This window comes from Myxocyprinus asiaticus, chromosome 41 (genome assembly GCF_019703515.2).
Source record: "Myxocyprinus asiaticus isolate MX2 ecotype Aquarium Trade chromosome 41, UBuf_Myxa_2, whole genome shotgun sequence".
Lineage (NCBI taxonomy): Eukaryota > Metazoa > Chordata > Actinopteri > Cypriniformes > Catostomidae > Myxocyprinus > Myxocyprinus asiaticus.
Window position 1 is genome coordinate 12,672,023 of NC_059384.1, and position 19,464 is coordinate 12,691,486.

At 40.5% G+C, this 19,464-nt stretch overlaps 1 protein-coding gene across 1 annotated transcript; it reads right to left on the minus strand.

Annotated features, from left to right (window-relative positions):
- Positions 1-15,864: 15,864 nt before the first annotated feature.
- Positions 15,865-17,696, minus strand: LOC127431956 (calcium/calmodulin-dependent protein kinase II inhibitor 2-like). Its single transcript, XM_051682629.1, has 2 exons — positions 17,315-17,696; positions 15,865-17,129 (listed from the first exon to the last, which is right to left on the minus strand). Exons 1-2 carry the CDS (start codon positions 17,481-17,483, stop codon positions 17,059-17,061), a joined length of 240 nt encoding a protein of 79 aa, XP_051538589.1. The 5' UTR covers positions 17,484-17,696; the 3' UTR covers positions 15,865-17,058.
- Positions 17,697-19,464: the final 1,768 nt, after the last annotated feature.

Here is a 19,464-nt window from a genome sequence, read left to right on the forward strand (position 1 = left end):
TACCCTGGGTTAATTCTAAGTTAATTTTGGACCCTGTGTAAATATTATTTTGCAAGCAGTAATGTCTTAGGATAGGCTGAACGACTTGGCACTCATCTCATTTCAAAAATTTTATGGTGATTTTGCCAACAAGAAAACTCATGAATTTATACATGTATAAATACTTTTGTCAGTAGGCTTTGTTTATATATATATATATTGCTTGATTTAAATAATATTTGCATTTGAAAATAATAAGTTGTGAATTACTCATGAATTAGCACTGTTAAATGTCCATCTAAAATGTTTATACTTGATATTATCTCCACCACAAACCCAAATTGTTAAGGGGGCCCTAAAATAGTTCTGTGCCAGGGGCCCAAAATTTGGTGCGATGCCCCTGCATATGGTGGAATTTATGAGAGAAAGTGGCATATGACATAGACAAGATTTGAACCTGTTTCCCTATGAACACAATAGCTCTTTTATCTGTCACACACTCATAAACTAACCACTGTGCTACGGCTCTGACCAAACATTTTTTTGTTTTTTCAGCTGAAAGAATTTGTACTCTCTTCTTTGTGTCTGTCTGTAATTTTGTACCGACATTTAGGTGTGACATAACAGAGTGTATAAGGATGTAGAGGCACCAGGGACAAACAAACTTTGTGTACTGAGTGGGTGATGTCATTTTGCAGTTATGTATCCTGCACATTTTGTTTATTGTTCCTGGTGCTGCATACTCACTTGCTAAGGCAAGCAGCACTGTTACTTGTACTCATACAGTATTTAGTCCCTAAGCTTAAGAAATAAACATCACACAGCAACATCCTAGCAACAGCATAGCAAAGCCCTGGCAACTACCCAGATGAACCTTCAATCATGGTGAGTTTACACATTTTCCTCAGAAAAAGTAAAAATCTATAATCTATTTTCATTTACTGTCGCCTTCCTATCAATGGGCCTTCAGTCTGGCCATTCTCTACAACCTTTCTCATTATCAAGAAGTTTTTTACCAACAGAACTGCTGCTTACTAGGTGTTTTTTGTTTTTTCACACTATTCTTTATGGCTTTTCACACTGTGTTTAACCCTGGGTTTTAAACCCTGCTTTGAACCCCAAGTAAGCAACATTTCACATTTGTAATTTTGAAAGGGGGTTTGCATTGCTTTTAACACTAGGTAATGAAACCCAAACCCCTGCTTTTGCAAGAATGCTAAGTGTATGCTTACAGGGTGAATTACATACATTTCATCATCAACAGAGTGCTCCAGCACTGTATGTGTGAGGCCCGATTTTTTACTAACTACGACTCTGAATGCATAGTCTGCACATGTGCCTGGAATTATTTGCACAAATTAGTGGGTCCACAAGGTGGCAACAGTCACCGTTGGGCTGTTGCATCAATGAAGAAGTGCAAGAAGACAATGTAAACGGCAGTGAACAAGAGATGAAGGTGGAAACAAAAACAGCGGATGTGCACGGCAAGAGCGTGTGTTAGGAGGTCAGGAGATACCTGCATTTGTATAACTTGAGTCTGAAGGACTATAAAAACATCTTTATGGGTCTAAACTGCTGAAGAGAAACAGTCCATTATTTCATAGCAGCGTGCATGCGTCAGCTGTGTATGCAAGCATAGTTAAATGGAGTATACTTTGAAATTACGTGTTCACATTAAAAACTGAAGTATACTTTGGGCTTTAGTTGTCACAGAAAAATTTTTAGCAACAGCCAAACAATCCCTCAGATCTTATCTCATTTAATATTCACATGTTTTGTACAGTCGCAGAAACATTCAAACACTGTTTACCTTCTATAGGAAACTGGTAAAATTTCGAACAGTGATGGCAAACGGAATAACTTATGTGATGGAGAGACATTATTTTCTTTTGCGTGTTTTCTTTTTATGTTTCAGAAGACACAACATAAACAGTGCAAGCTGTATTTGTCCAATTATTGTTATCAACCTCATAAATATGCTAATAAGAACATTAGCCCAGGGTTTACAAATGTACAGTGTGAAACCTCTCAACCTGAATACCCAGGATCAATTGCTAACCCAGGGTAAAGAATGAACAGTGTGAAACATGAAACAAGATAACGCAGGATTCTGCTAGTAATGACCCTGGGTTGACAATTTCAAGTGTAAAAGCCCTTTTGTAACCTCTCGGGGCTTTTACCTGAGATAATCTGAATAGCTACCATCTGGAACCACTTTACATTTCTTCCCTAGTTGCTGTTGATTAGATATTTGCATCAGTACATTTTATACCTTTATTGGCTAGATCAGGCAATAATGAGCCAGGATTGATGTGTTGAAAAAAGTTTATGGCATCCACTGAGAGATAAAATATTATTATCTACAAGGTCATGCGACAAGCACTTCAAAGATTCAACTTCAAAACTTTCCGTCACAAGGCAAACAGTCTAGCTGTTCAATTGTATTCTTTGCCATTTACATTTCCAGCCATACAGTAAGTTATTTTTCATATTTTGCTGCTGTGTATATCATCAAAATTCTACATATTTACTAAATAAATCAGCAGTTTGTGATGAGACAGGAAAACACTTTGCACTTAAACCTTACATTTAATGATTTTTTATGGTAAATGTGATGAGTCTATATCAGCAAAAAAGTTCTATGCAATAAATAATAATAATAATAACGATTAAATATATATATATATATATATATATATATATATATATATATATATATATATATATTTTTTTTTTTTTTTTTTTTTTTTTTCACAGCTGTTAGGTGTGCATGTATCAAAGAAAGATGCCTTACACTGTGACAGTAAAAAATAAATCTGAATTCAAAAAGATATTCAATATAAATCATTTATTATAAAGTAATCATTAAACACTTTCAATTAAATCTGCCTACTCAAAGGTATCCACTAAAACCATGAAAAGGACTTCACCTGATGTTTAATTGCTGAAGAAAATAAAAGAAAAAAAAGACAAAATTACAGTATTTGTTGTAAATCGATTCTGTGTTTCTTCCTTTATAGAAGTTCCCTTTCATTACGACTTATGATATTTATCAGCCAGCCTTGTCTGTATCCATACATGAGTTTTTAAATCCATTAATTAGCGTCTCATTTGGGTCCTTATTTCTCACGTGTTTCCAAGAAATAGTCTTGCTTTATACTTGTAATAACTTTCAGTAGTATGATTGGCAATATGGCACTGTGGCAATATTTTTTTTTACCTTGGCAACAAGCACATTGTTCTTACACATAATCGTTTTACATGTAAACTATAGCTTTATGGTGAGATTTATTGTTACTACAGTGTAGCAATGGGGAAATTAGTTCTCGGTTGTGCTCACAAAGCAGTTATTATTTTTGTTTAATCATAAATTCATAAAATCATACATTTTATATTTTTAAACATACTGAATGTTCATTTGCTATCCAGAGAGCAATCATTATTGGAGTTCTAAACGAAAGTTCGGGAGGAGCACCTTCAGTTAATCTCACAATCACCACAAGAATATACAGTATATGGAGCTCACATAACTCTCTCTAGTGACAATTCTTCAGGCATCTCTCCTCCACCACATTTCCACCTTAATTTTAGATTTTATTTGACATTATTTTAGTGTACATTCACTTCCAACAATCCATTAGCATTTATTATTGTCCTGGTTACTTGCGTAACCTCCGTTCCCTGATGGAGGGAACGAGACGTTGTGTCGATGTAGTGACACTAGGGGTCACTCTTTGGAGCCCAAAACACCTCTGGTCTTTGATAAATGGTCAATGAAAATTGGCGAGTGGTATTTGCATACCACTCCCCCGAACATACGGGTATAAAAGGAGCTGGTATGCAACCACTCATTCAGGTTTTGTGCTGAGGAGCCGAGACAAGGTCCCGGCCATTTCAGCGGGTAGTCCAACGTTGTGGCAGAAGGGACACAATGTCTCGTTCCCTCCATCAGGAACAGAGGTTACTCAAGTAACCAGGATGTTCCCTGTCTGTCACTCACTCGACGTTGTGTCGATGTAGTGACACTAGGGGTCCCTATACGAAACACCACAACTGGCTGAACTGTGTTACTTGAACTGGCAGTGTGTGATGGGCAGACCACTGTGTGCCTTGTAGCCAGCGCACCAGGCCGACACGTAACCTACCCCAACGCTGTTATGAGTGTCGAACGGCACTTCGGGGACAAGTCGACTGCCCAAAAGATAGAGACAGGCTAGCCCAGTCGTGGCCTCTTATCCTCTTTTTTCCCTCTCTCCAAAAAAAAGGAGTTAACCGACTGGGGCCACCAGGTCTAAGTCGGGGGGTGTCCATCCCAAGGGGAAGACACCGTGGAGACCACACCCCGCCCAAAGAGGAGGAGGGGGTATTTTGAGTGGAAATACGTCACATGGTCTTGCCGAGGTTTGTCGGAAGTATGTCATGTGGAGAATTCCCATGGTAGGTCCTACCCTATGGGGGAGGAGTTTCTACAAACATGGTGACCAGGGCAGAGGGGCCTCTGCCCAAGGAAGATGCAGTTTACCAACAGGGAAACGAATTAGTGGAAGATATAGGTCGCATGTGTTGGTTCCCCATAGGTAACCACCTATGGGGAACCAACACATGCGGAGCACCTACCCCAGTACAGGGCTTAGTTACCACATGTACTGAGCCGGCAGTGAGTTTCTCTGCTAATTCATCTGCCACAGGTCTCGGAGGAAATCATCCAGGGAACACAGTTTGTGAACACTACTGGGAGTCAACAGCGCACATCTTCAGCTCAGGGGAGGTGAAAGGCACTATCCGCAAGTGATACACCTGGCCAGCTGTCCTGGACTTACCTGCTTGTGCCTGCCACTACACGGGACGAAACTGGTTCCACCCGGAGATTGTAGAACCTCTCAAAGTGTTGGGTGTTGCCCAGCCCACTGCTCTGCAAATGTCTGTTAGAGAGGTGTCACTGGTCAAGGCCCAGGATGCCGCCACACTCCTGGTAGAATGGGCTCCTAGCCCTGACGGGGCGGCACGTCCTGGGCGTGATATGTCATTGTTATGGCGTCAATGAGCCAGTGGGTATTCCTCTGCTTGGAGACAGCGCTTCCTTTCCGCTGTCCACCAAAGCAGACAAAGAGCTGCTCAGAGATGCTAAAGCTCTGTGTGCGATCCATGTAAAGCACGCACCGGACACAGCAATGTCAGGGCTGGGTCTGCCTCCTCCTGGGACAGCGCTTGCAGGTTCACCACCTGGTCCCTAAAAGGGGTTGTGGGAACCTTGGGCACATAGCTGGTTGGGGTCTCAGGATCATGTGAGAGTAGCCCGGACCAAACTCCAGGCACGTTTCGCTGACAGAGAATGCTTGCAGGTCTCCTACCCTCTTGATGGAAGTGAGCGCAGTCTGTAGGGCAGTCTTCAAAGAGAGTGCCTTAAGCTCAGCTGACTGCAGGGGCTCAAAGGGGGTTCTCCGTAGACCCTGAAGAACTACAGAGATGTCCCATGAGGGAATGAGGCGCAGTCTGAAGGGATTCAACCTCATGGTGCCTCTCAGGAACCTGATGATCAGGTCGTGCTTCCCTAAGAACTTACCGTCCACTGTGTCATGGTGTGCCGCTATAGCAGCTACATACACCTTCAAGGTGGAGGGGGACAGCCGCCCTTCCAACCTGTCCTGCAGGAAGGAAAGCACCAATCCGACTGCGCATCTCTGGGGGTCTTCACGTCGGGAAGAACACCACTTAGCGAACAGATGCCACTTCAAGGCATACAGGCACCTCGTAGAGGGGGCCCTCGCCTGAGTGATCGTGTCTACCACCGCGGGTGGTAGGCCGCTTAAGTCTTCCACGTCCCGTCCAGGGGCCAGACATGGAGATTCCAGAGGTCTGGTCGCGGGTGCCAGATGGTGCCCCATCCCTGAGAAAGAAGGTCTTTCCTCAAGGGAATTCACGGGGGGTGGGGGGGGGGATGATGCCCCTGTCACGAGGAGCGTGAGGTCCGAGAACCATGTCTGGGTGGGCCAGTAGGGTGCTACCAGGATGACCTGCTCCTCGTCCTCCCTGACCTTGCACAGGATAAGTCCAGGGGGTCAGCTGTGTGCCAGCGCATCTATACCGAGAGGTGCCTCGGTCAGGGTGTACCAGAATGGGCAGTGGGAGGATTCTTGGGAAGCGAACAGGTCCACCTGTGCCAGCCCGAATCAACTCCAAATCAGCTGGACCACCTGAGGGTGGAGTCTCCACTCTCCCCTGAGGGTAACCTGCCGTGACAGTGCGTCCGCTGCAGTGTTGATGTCGCCCGGGATGTGAGTGGCTTACAGAGACTTGAGGTGCTGCTGACTCCAGAGGAGGAGATGGCGGGCGAGTTGTGACATACAATGGGAGCGTACATCGCCTTGACTGTTTATATATGCTACCGTTGCTGTGTTGTCTGTCCAAACTGACACATGCTTGCCCTGGATCAATGGCCGAAACCTCCACAGGGCAAGCAGAATTGCCAGCAACTCGAGGCAATTCATGTGCCAAAGCAGCTGCGGGCCCGTCCAGGAGCCGGTGGCTGCAGGCTGAATCGCGTAGCCGAGTCGAACGGTCTGGACCAGTCATCGCGACGGGTTGGAAAGTGCAAGCCACGCATCCAAGCTCTGGGCAAGGGGGACCAAGGGGACAATCTCAATGGACGTACTGGCGGATGGGGCCTCACGGCGGGGTGGAGGCCATGCTGAGTTCAGGGACATCGAAGCACTTACCTGGCTCCTTATGACCACCCCCGGATCAGCCTGGGACGGGGGAGGAAGAGGCCTGTCCTCGTGACCCCTGGTGACCGTCATTTTGGGGGCGGATTTGTGCCACAGCTGGATGCGCAGGGCTGGGGAGACCGCCGCTGAAGCCTTCCAATATGGAATGGTGGACGGTGGTCGTGATGACGGCCTGTGCGCACCGGGTATGTGACGCAGGGAACAAGGAAACCGCTCTTTTGCTGAACTCTTGGGTACCGCAGCCACTTGGGCATGCGGCGAAATTAAATGAAAAGGCAACAAAAGATTCTCCTCCCTGCCCTCTACCAGGGGATGGAGTGGTCTGTTACCAGCTCCAGAGCAGTGGGTTTCGTTGTCCCTGGGTCGCCCATCTCAGGGACGCTTCAAAGCCTTTCATGGGTTCTTGGCAGCCGGCCGTGAGACGTGTGGCGTCTGCTTCCTGCGGTGGGCTCCACGCCAGGGCCGGGCTGCAGGGGCGGGCTGCGGCGGAGCCGGTGCAGTCACCGCAGGGGGACGCCTTTGGCGACGAGCAGGCAGGGTGCGGGATCTTGAGCCGCGCTGGGGCAGGATGTGCCGGATAGCCTCCATCTGCTGCTTCACCGGCGAGAACTGCTGAGCAAAGTCCTCGACAGTGTTGCCGAACAGGCCAACCTGGGAAATGGGGGCACCAAGGAACCGTGCCTTGTCGGCCTCTCCCATCTCGACCAGGTTGAGACTAAGGTGGCGCTCCTGGACCACCAAGGTGGACATCGCCCGCCCGAGAGACCGCGCCATGACCTTCGTCGCCCGGAGAGCGAGGTCAGTTGCCGAGCGTAGCTCCTGTATCAATCCCGGGGCGGAACTACCCTCATGCAGTTCCTTTAGCACCTTGGCTTGGTGGACTTGCAGGAGTGCCATGGCGTGCAGGGCGGAGGTGGCTTGTCCAGCGGCACTGTAGGCTTTGGCTGTCAGAGACGATGTAAACCTACAGGCCTTGGATGGGAGCTTTGGGCATAGGTGCACCGTGAGCTTGAAATCCGTCCTTCTTTAAAACCTTACCGGTCATGGGGCATCCTGAACAAAGGTGGAAGTACAACTGATGTTCCTGACTTGGTGGAATGTGAAGAATTCCAGATGTCAGTGATCTTGGCTCTGAGCAAACCCTACTGGCTCCGTGGACGGTACATGCTATTGAGGTACAAGGACTTAACCTTGAACCCATTTCAAAAGGCTCAGGAAATATATGATTATGTGAACATTCAAATGGAAGATACCATGTTGGATTGGATAAAAAACAACACTCAGGCTGAAATCAAGCACACATTCATGAATCAGTATGAAACCAAGAGGAACGCTTCTGAAACAGCATACAACTGGAGATCCAGATTGTCGTTTGTAGCCATTAAACATTTGCAAGACAAGTGTAAACACACACTACAGATGCTAGGCTACAAACAGGCTCATTCTCAAGCAGAACTAAATGACTTGTCTTTTTCTCTACTTGAGGAACTGCCATTTGAGCCCTTTGTGTGAACTGAGTTTTGTAGGAAATTAGAGAAATGGTTTGTAAGCTTGCAAATTGTGGATTTATTATTTGGCCTCTACTTAAAGGGATAGTTTACCCAAAAAAATTAATTCTCTCATTATTTACTCACCCTCATGCCATCCCAGATGTGTATGAATTTCTTTCTTTTGCTAGCAACAAACAAAGCTTTTTAGAACAATATCTCATGTCTGTAGGTCCATACAATGCAAATGAATGTTGACCAGAACTCCAAAAGCTCCAAAAAGGAGATAAAGTCAGCATTAAAATAATCCATAAAACCCCACTGGTTTAATCCATGTAATCTGAAGCAATCCCATTGGTTTTGGGTGAGAACAGACCAAAATGTATCTCCTTTTTCACTTTAGCTACATCTTGTCATCACAGTCTGTAGGCACGATTATGATTTCAAGCTCGATTACACTTCCTAGTGCTTGACGCACGCACAGAGTGCAAGATGGCACAATAGGAAGTGTAATCGATCTTGAAATTATGATTGCCAAGGAGACTGCTGTCAAGATGTACAGTAAAAAAGAAGTTATATTTTGCTCACCCAAACCCAATAGAATCACTTCACATTGATTAAACCACTTGAGTCTTATTGATTACTTTTATGCTGACTTTATATTCGTTTTGGAGATTTTGGAGTTCTGGTCACCATTCACTTTGGATTAACAGAGCTGAGATATTCTTCTAAAAACCTTTGTTTGTGTTCAGCAGAAGGAAGAAAGGCATACACATCTGGGATGGCATGAGGGTGAGTAAATTATTAGTTAATTTTCATTTTTTGGTGAACTAACCCTTTAAAATACTAAACTGATTTACATGTGATTTACTGACTACTCTCCACACTATTTTCAATTTACTAAAAAGAGAGATACTGTACCTAGAATAAATGTGGCTGAGCTGTATTTGTCATTTAATTTAATTTAAATTAAAATGAAAAGGAAATGTGATCTGTTTCACATTTGTGTGTATGTACAATATATAGATATTTATATTTAGATGAAGGTCTCTTTCTTGTCAAGTTTCAATTTTCCTTTTTACACTCCTGAAATCATTACACTAAAAAAAGGTACCAAGCTATTATAATCTTTTCTGTCCATGTGCCATGGCAATTCCATGTTTCTAAGTACGTGTTCCATGGTAGTACCGTGTTAATCTTTGGTATTTAAAGGGATAGTTCACACAAAAATGAAAATTCTCTCATCATTTACATCATTTACTCACCCTCATGCCACCCCAGATATGCATGACTTCTTTCCTTCCGCAGAAGTTTAAGAAGAGTTTAAGCATTTGTATATGTCTTATATAAAAACCTGTTTTATATGCAGTCTGCTCTGAAGAAGACTCTTGTAACAGTCGAAACATTAACATCTAACCTATAGTATATACAATCTGGCACTACTTACAAATTTGTTTCAGAGGTTTTCATTGTGTTGATGGACTTGATGATAATGATAATACATCATGATATGATGATGTAATCTTCATAATTTCATGTGATTATACTATCATTGGAAACCCCCTTAGACACACACACACACACACACAAACACACACAGACTCATGGTCAAGAGACACAGTGCTTGGACACCCTCTAGTAGCTGCTGTTTTAGGGAAGCCCAAGCAGGGGCGGATCTAGAATTTTTTTCAATGTCAACATCTTACATTTATATTTTATACATTTGTATACTTATACTGGGGTGGCAGATGGTGTGGCAATGCCTTTTCTAAGGGTGGCATTGCCACCGTTTACCACCCCAGTAGATCCGCCACTGAGCCCAAGTCCCTCAGTGAGCTAATAAAGAGTGAATTATGGGTCACTTTCACACATACAGTGAGTCATAACTAAAATGTCACTCACATCCAAAGGCATGGTTTGATCACAAATATATCAAAACTTGGTCTAGAGTTTATTGGTATGTATGGACAAGTAAGCCAAACAGGCATCTCATTTGGAAATTTGAAATCGCTCTAGTAAACGTTGTTCTAAACATACAGCAAGCATTTATTTGTTTGTTTTGTCTTTTTTATGTACTGTATTTAGGCTTGATTTTTATAAAAAAATTTTAATGTTGATTTTATTCAATTGCTGATTAATTTAGGTACCAATCTAAATGTATCCCTCTAAAACCATATATGATCGACACTGTATATCACGTCAGAATACGAGCATAATCAGATGTTAAGTGCCATCGGTTTGCTGGGCAATTCAGAGGGTGACATTTTATTACCATGATCCACTATTCTCCAGACAGAATGTTTCTCCCACATTTGTCTCCAAATTTGAGTTTATTTTTGCTGTGAGTTCTAAGTCAGCAGTTACAGTGCTCTGTTTATATCTGTTGTGCTCTTGTTACAGTTATCAGGAGAGCAACATCAAGTGATTTAGTTTTAGCTTTGTGAGGACAAATAAACAATACAGATCAGCTACAGCGTACAATGGTATATTCAAAACACTGTGCAGTGTTACTATAAATAATATATAGTGAGAGGAGTGGGATCTCTTTTTATCCCATAGTCTCATTAATATACCTTAAGTATACTCAGAGAAAAATTAAGTGAACATATAAAGGGTTCTTGTGTGTAAGTGTGTATTATATACAGCATTACTGTATATAATTTACAAATAGGATTTTCTAGATTTACATGCCATATTATCTATTTATATTTACTGTTCTGATGTTCATCTACATAAATGGCTCTACATTGTATCTCAGCAGTCATGGCAGAAAAAATAAAATTTTAGAGAGAAAAAAAAAGTTATAAAGCAATTTGAGAAATGTTCATGGACAGATGCTAAATCTTGTCCTAAAGTAACATTCTCTGTTAATGGTGATTCTCTAATAGAAAATGACACTTGTCAAGGTCTACAAATGAATGGGAGTGAAGTGCTGTTTGCATAATGGTGCAAAAGTTTGAAGAAGTGTGTTCATCAAAAAGCTGAGGATATAAACAGCCACTTACAGTACATCACTCCTATGACCTCACGCCTCCATTGATGGCAGCATGCTCAAGGATTATATAAACATGTGAATTCATGAAACATACATTAAAAGCTTCCTGTCATTACAATGTTTATAGACAATGTTAAATTCAAATCTGGGTTGCAGCTCATTTGCATAAAGTTTAAATGTGCTCATGTTGCTGGAAATCGCAACTCTCATTGAAAATTAATGACTTCAGGTTGCTTTGTTGCTGGAAATCGCTGTGAGAACATCCCTAGTGTTAAAGAGAAATAAAGAGATTGAGTAATAATGTGAATGAACAAAGAAAAATGTTGAGGAAGGGTGAGGCAATTTTCTTAATCACCGTGGACTTCTTCATGAAAAACAAGCTGAACTCATTTTTGTGAAAATATTAAACACATTTTTGGTATGTAAAATCATTCTTATGTAAATTGTTGCATTCAGTTCAACAAATGAAAGCAGGTGTGAAGCAGGAATGAACAATATTCAGTACTGTACAAAAGTTTTAGGAAGTTGTAATAAATGTTGTATAGTAGGGTGTTTTAAATATAATGCCAGGAATATTTTTTATTTATCAATTATATGGATAGTTCACCCAAAAATGAAAATTCTTTCATCATTTACTCACCCTCATGCCATCCCAGATGTGTATGAATTTTTTTCTTCTGCTGAACACAAACAAAGATTTTTAGAAGAATATCTCAGCTCTGTAGGTCCTCACAATGCAAGTGAATGGCAACCAGACCTTCAAAGCCCCAAAAATCGCATAAAGTCCACATAAAAGTAATCCAGAAGACTCCAGCGGTTAAATCCAATTCTTCAGAAATTATGTGATAGGTGTGGGTGAGAAAGAGATCGATATTTACAGTAAGTCCTGTTTTGCTATAAATCTACAAATTCACTTAAAAAAATGTGAAAGAATGTGAAATCTTTTGAGACGATAGTCCCGCCCCCAAATCATGCCATTGGTTGAGTCAATGTCAGTATGGATGGGTTGCTCAAAATAAACTTTTAAATTGCCACAGAGACACAGTGTTTACAATTTTTGAGAAAATTAACACGCAAATGGCTTGCTTAAAGTTGTCTCTGCATAATAAGCTGGGATAAGAGAAAGTATTAGGGTAGGGTTAGGATTCAAATTCATACACATTGTGATAATGTGATGACTTGCAATTTTAGGAGAGTGATTTAAGACCCCATCAAATCAAAATGTGAGTTTTGTGGTTTTTAATCCATGTAGCTTTGAGGCCATCTATTTGCTAGTGTACTCTTAAAAGTTGACAAAATTCATCTGTATCAGATATACAACTTAAATTTAAAACTGTCATTTTATTCAAAGTCAGATGTGGGATATTCAGTAACTTTACAAGGTAACACTTTACAATAAGGTTCCATTTGTTAACATTAGTCAACAACATTAGATAACATGAACTTACAATGAACAATACATTTACAGCATTTATTAATTTTGGCATTCCATTGCCTGATGCTTGAAAGATTACATATAAGCAAACAAAACTTCAAAGCTCCCGTTAGTAAATAAGGTATTCGATTGTTAGCAGAGAGGACTCCAAGCAACCAAACTGCTACAATGCAAACATTTGCTCTACATGTGTATAATTATCAGAAGAGGGTATAATTTACCATATTTTACACACCTGTCTCTGCAAACATGTTTGAGTAACATCGTGCACCTGTATCTTGGCAAACCTTGGAGTTGAAGATTTCCACACAAGTTTCCATGTTGCAATCCGACTTCAAGTGGTGTTCCACTGCACTGCAAATTCCTACTTTCCGAGTTGAATTGAGCGCAGCAATTCTCTTGAGGGAAACTGGACCAAAAATATTGATAAATCATCCTACACTACAGAGATTTTTGTCCAATTAAATGCTCTCAAGAATGAGAAAGTTACTCCCCCTGATTTATGGCTGTGACATAGGCTAACTACAGCCTATTGGCTATTTAAAAATCCCTCCGATATGTCCCACCCAAACTTCCTGTTTCAAAAGGAAATGTGTCAACACCTGGAAGAAAACTGTGCTTGTCAAGCGATTTTGTGTGGTCTTTAAATTTGTATATTGATCAGCTTTTTCATAAATAGCTTCTGTTGGTGTCTACTGTGTGAGTCAGCAGAGAGAAGCGCCATATGCAGATCAGCAAAGCAGGGTTCTGAGTCCCTGCAGAGAACTGGGTGCCTTGCCTGTGGAGTATGGAGGCGTGGTGGCATCTCTTGTCATGCTCCAACGCCTCTTCTCTGTGTTTGTTGCAGAGAAACATCAAATGCTGCAATGTGCCGCAAAGGCACACCAGTAGAGCACAAACTCTTCAGAGGCATGCATTAATAAACCAGTAATCATTCATCTTTAATTCTTTGCTGAAATGTAATTTCTGTCTATTTTGGAGCCTGAGAAGAACAGGAGATTGAGGGTTGTTTAGATAGTTTGAGTCACTGCTGGCATCTTGCTTTATGGCACATTATAGCAGGTGCTGGTTTGGGTCATCATGGGAAATAAATCTTTTGAGCTAAAACTGAACCTTCTTGGGTTAGGATTTTTGAAATCTCTTACATGTGATGCAAAAGTGTTTGGTTGGAACATAGGCAAAGGCACATTTACATGAAATCAAAATGGACCCTATTTACTCATTTAATGCATGTTCCTGGTCTTATTGTGAATGATTCATTGGTGCATATTGTTCCAAAGGAAAATAAATGTTGGTCTTAATAATCTATAATCATAATGTAATAACTTACTCCACCACAGAAACAACATTTCATTTCAGATGACATCATAATAGCAGCCTGGGCATGGGAAGATAGTTGATGTACTTATTTAATGGACGTTTGTAGTCTTATAGTGTACAATTAATTGGTGCATATTCCTAAAAAAAAGTTTGTCGTTTTAATCTTTTGTCATAATGAACTAAATGAAACAACTCTGAAACGGCTATCCTTTTTGGATGACGTTACAAATCCCTCTTACTTTTTAACTCCTCCCCTCAAACCTCCATTTTGATATGTAACAGCCACTTTCTACAATCACTTTCTATGATCCTATCAATGCCGATTGATAAAACAAGTCACTCCCTACATTTTGTCTCGATGAATATCGCATTTGACTCAGAAATACATCATTACATAAGCAAAATGAGTTGAGAATGGCATTTCACGTTAACTGATCAATTCAATTTTTGCATACATACACAAAATAACTGATGGGGTCTATCTGCCTGCCCTCTGTTATTTTGCCTCCCATTTGACCTCCCATTTAAGTGATGTGTTTTGGATCTAGTAAAAGACCAAAAACTTGTAACTTCTGAAATTGACGAAGTAATTCTGTTGTCAGTTTGAACAAGGTAAAACACATTGTCATATTGAAACAAATGGCACCTTCCTGCTTTTGGATGTTTTAAGGCTGGTGGAAGGAACACTCAATAATGGCTCATCTGCTCTAGTTGTTTAGGGGAATGTTTATTTCCGAGGGGTGTATGGATTTGTCAGACAGTCTCTCTGGTCTCTGTCAGTCTCTTTCAGGTGAGTGGAGAGATGGGAACACTGGACAGAATGACTGCTAGCTCTATATGGTTTGCTGTGTTGTGTATTGTTTAGGTGTCCAGTGAAGTGACCTGTCACCTTAATAACCTGCCTGTTCTGTGATAACTGATTTGTCACTCATTTGAGCCAGAAGAGATTAGGCAATACTATGAAAAACAGCTCACATTTTAATATTGTGGATGTACCCTGACAGATGTGTTTAGCTAAAACCTGCAACATTTGTCAAATAAGCTAATTATACTTAACTTGTTAATTAGTGTCTGGTTATGATGTATAATAGTATATAATTACATTGATTAATGTGTTGACTTATATGGGGAGATAGGGGAATTCTCAATTTAAATTTACTGACAGTAAAGGTAGTAGTGATAAGCATTCATTCATGTTTTTATTAGTAGTAGATTGAATAATGACTATCATTTAATACACTGAAATGTCAGTGGATTTCAAGTTGTATTAGGCAAAATCTATAGATGAACAGATTCACAAAACTGATGTGTTACAGAGTTTATACATTTACAGAATGGCTTTCCATGGGAAATACTGGGTTCATTTAACACACCATTTTTTTTTTCTTCATTTCCCCCAAGGAAGTAATGAAAAGGGCAGACTCAAATTTAAGATATTTCTAAACTTTTTGATATTGAATGTACAAATGTCAGACTTGCATGCTCTACAGTAGACAATTTGAAGTGTTGCTGGTCTTAAATAGGCTATTTTATCTGCAACCCCATGCACAGGTTGCATGCATAAGCAATAAGTGATTAAAGGGTGCATACTTGTGAAATTATGTATACTTCTGATGGTTTGCATGAAGAGCATATGTGGCACAGTATGGTTGGCAGACTGTGTGGGCTATTAAGTTTGTTTGTTTGCTGATTAGCGCTCATGCTGTCAGCTTAGCTGAAGGTGCATTCTAATTTCTGACATCTAAAAAACATCTCATCCCTGGTAGTTTGCCAGTGTCTCATTCCTGCATTAAGACCATACTCCTCCCATTCATCAGATTATTCATTGTGTACACTAACGGATGGCTGATGCTGTTTCATTCCTCAGTGCTTATGTGCATCATATTTGAATAAAAAAATGGAGAAAACCTCATGATGTATGGATCCTCTGAATTAATTTATTCATTCACATCATTCGTAGAATTTTGTGACATTTCTATACATTTTTTTGCTTCATAAACTGTTCATAAGCATGAAACATATTAAGGTATCATGCACAATAAACCATACACTGAACATTTTAAAAATAATAAATAAATAAACAAACAAATAAATCAACAACCGAGATGTTAAAATAAAGTGCTTTGGAAAATTACTTTCGAAATTATATTGTCTTACAATTTCATTATCAACGAAGGCGTGATCGCTTATTGCAATGAAAAGTGTGTTAATACTGATGTTAGCATCCTCTCTCCAAATTAACATTCAGTCTGTCCTTTTATGATATTATTTTATGTCTGTTTCGACACACCCTGTCTGTGATGATGGACTATGTGTTGAAGTTCGGGCTCTGAGTAACAAATATTGAGATATAAAAAATACAAATATTGATCTTGGTAAAAATAAGCGTGCCTGGGTTTTAAGCGACCCGCAATGGCACAAGAGAAAGTTCATGCAAGGAGAACCGTATATACAGTATATGAATCTATACACGACGCCAAACAAAAAACAGTCATAAAAAGACGCAATAAATAAATTAAAAGGAAGATATACTCCTCATTTTCCTTCGTGATTGCTGCCAGCACTCCGTGTGTTTCTTCAGATCTTCCTTGTTGAACGTGTTTCCTTTTGTCGGGTATTAGCTACTATTTAGTGCACCTGCATTTCATCAGCCAAGGGTTGCAAATGTAATGGATTTAGATGTGCTCGTTTACATACATCAACCTATTTCCATGCAAGATAGGCCTATAAATATGGTTTATTTCTCTGGAAGGACGGTAAACTACTAGCTAGAAGCAGTCAAGTTGTGCTTCAGGTGCTGAAATGGACAGCTCCACTGAACAGGCAGCTCTCAACAGTGTGATAGATGCCGATGAAACGGGGCTTCATTTTGTCGTGACTTTCTTCTTATAGCGGCGGTTTGGGATGGGTTTCAGTGTGACAATTGCCAGCATCTTCAAATCTCGCTGTATCAACCCACAGTCGAGTTATACTCCTTCGCTCTTCTTCATCCTGTCCTGCATACCCGTACTCCGAACCATCATCTTTACCTCTCGTTCACTTTTCACATGCACAGTCGACAAAGTGCTTCAAACCGGTAATTAAAAGAAAAGGTTGACGAGGTATAATCGTTCATGTTTACACGCCGGGAGATGACTTGTCTGTCATCCCTTTGAGAACTTCGTCAATTCGGTCATCTTCAATGACCACTGTAAAGAAAACAAATAATTAGTGCTTTTAAATAGTACAGTAAAAAAATAAATAAATAAATAAATAAATAATTTTTAAAAAAAAAATTTAAATCCGTTCTTGAAAGCTTTTTTTTTTTTTTATGTATTTTTTTATCGAAAAAATAAAACACCGCAAAGTTTACCGTCTCGCTGTAGATACCTACCGTGTTTTGCCCTGCCAATCTGCCCGAGTTTCGGTGGTCGTTTGGACTGTGAGGTTCCGAAGAACGAGTTCGTGTCTTGCAGTCGACAGCTGAAGGATATCTGACTGACTTCACTGTCCGCCCCGTAGCCGCTCATCTTCCCCTCGGTGTATGGCAGCACTTCGGACATTGCTTTTTCAACTCAAAAGTTTCAGTAACAAATAATTAATGTTTGGAGATGGTTATTGATAAAGATTTTATATGACAATTATTATCTCGATTTCTAAGAATAAAGTCTAGCTAAGACCCTGGAATGACACTGTCTGCAAGTCCAATTGCACTGCTCTCCTGGCCGAACCGACCGTGTGTTGTATCGGAGAGAGGAGTGCTGTGTCCGCTTGTGTGCCCGATATGAGCTCGTGTGAGAAATGCAGGGAGATCCCGAGACCATAAAGGAAACCCAGACGGAAAAATGAAGTCATCCATCCGGGTTTGAAGGGGAGGGTGCAGAAAAATAAATAAATAAAGCAAAACCAAAACAATAGCCTACATTGTCACTCTTTCTCGTTGACATGCAGTATTTAAAAAAAAAAAAAAAGAAAAAAGAAAAAGAAAAAAGAAGAAGAAGTAAAAATTTGAATACATATAAGTTTCTCTTGCAGAACCAAAGTGTAGAAAAACTGATTCTGTTGTTTGGAGATTAGGGGCCATTTACACGGCAACGTTTTCAACTAAAAACGGAAAACATTTTATGCGTTTTGGCTGTTCGTTTACACGTCAACCGCGTTTTGGGGCCTGAAAACGCAAACATTTGAAAACGGGTTTCAAAATGCAAGTTTTTGAAGTTCATGCGCACGCGCATTACGTGTTCAGTCTATAGGCATGCGCGCGAGTGCTTCAAAACGAGGCGCGAGACATTCAAAACTACAATGGCGGTCTACAGGACTGTGTTTGTGCTGCTCAAGATTTTGAGTTTATTGATGCTTCTCCAACAAAGTGTAGATTTACTGCATCACTACTACGACCAGAGATCGCCATCTGCATTGTTTGTATTCGCTCTGTGGTAGAATGCTTATGTGCGCAGGCGCGTAGTGTTTCTTTACAAAGTGACATCGCCAACTACTGGCCTGGCATGCATAATACAGCGTTTTTAGTCGTTTTCGCGGATCCGTGTGAACGGGATCCTTTTGACAACGTTGTCGTCTGTACGCGAAACTTTTCAAAAATGCAAAGGTAAAACTTTTCCGTTTTTAGTACATTGTTGTCGTGTAAACGTACCCTTATTCTGGAAACCGTTTGGCCACTGGTTGCAAATAAAGATAAGGTACAACAAGGCTAAAGGCACACCTTAAAGGTGCACTCAGTAACTTTTGTATTTGTATCATGTTGGACTTACACTGACACCTAGCAGCTTGGATGCAGCATCGTTTAAAATTGATAATTTTCAGTTTTAGATGACATTGAAGAAATTTAGTATTCAAAGTCAGCCATGATTACTTTAATCAATGAGTGAAAGTGTCAAATAACAGGACGGTTACTGAGATTATGCGAGTAGTATTCGGCTGGTCATGTGATTCTGACATGGCAGCCCCCATGTGCGGACCCTCTCCATGTTGAATAAAACAGCTTTTATAAGGTTACGGATATGACTGGAGTCTTCATTTTAATGTGAGTGGTCATGCTTTCCTACAGTACATATGTTGCAAAATTAAAATTCATGTCTTTAGGAGTTTTTCATTTTAATCCACTGACATTTCAGTGTATTAAATGATAGTCATTATTCAAATTTCTTTTCATTGAATGTTGGTGGAGCAACATAATTTGTGTAAAAAGAAATAATAACGGAAGGTTGTTTTGATTGAAATTATTATTTTTATTTATTTATTTAAAAAAAGATTGATATAAAGAAAGATACCCCCCACTTGGGATAAATGGCCCCCACATTTGGGGTAAAAGGCTCCCTGGAGGTAAAAGTGATATGGTGTAAATATAGGGACAGTAGTTATAGGGCAGCATTTGTCATCTTTGGCAAATACTTTTGAGACAGCAAGATGCTTTTTTGAGTAACAAATTAAGATAATGCTTCTTCAAAATAACCACTTCTGAAATGGGTTAACCATTTTCTGTTAATTTCAATCACATTTGGCATTTCATAACACCTCAAGTATTTT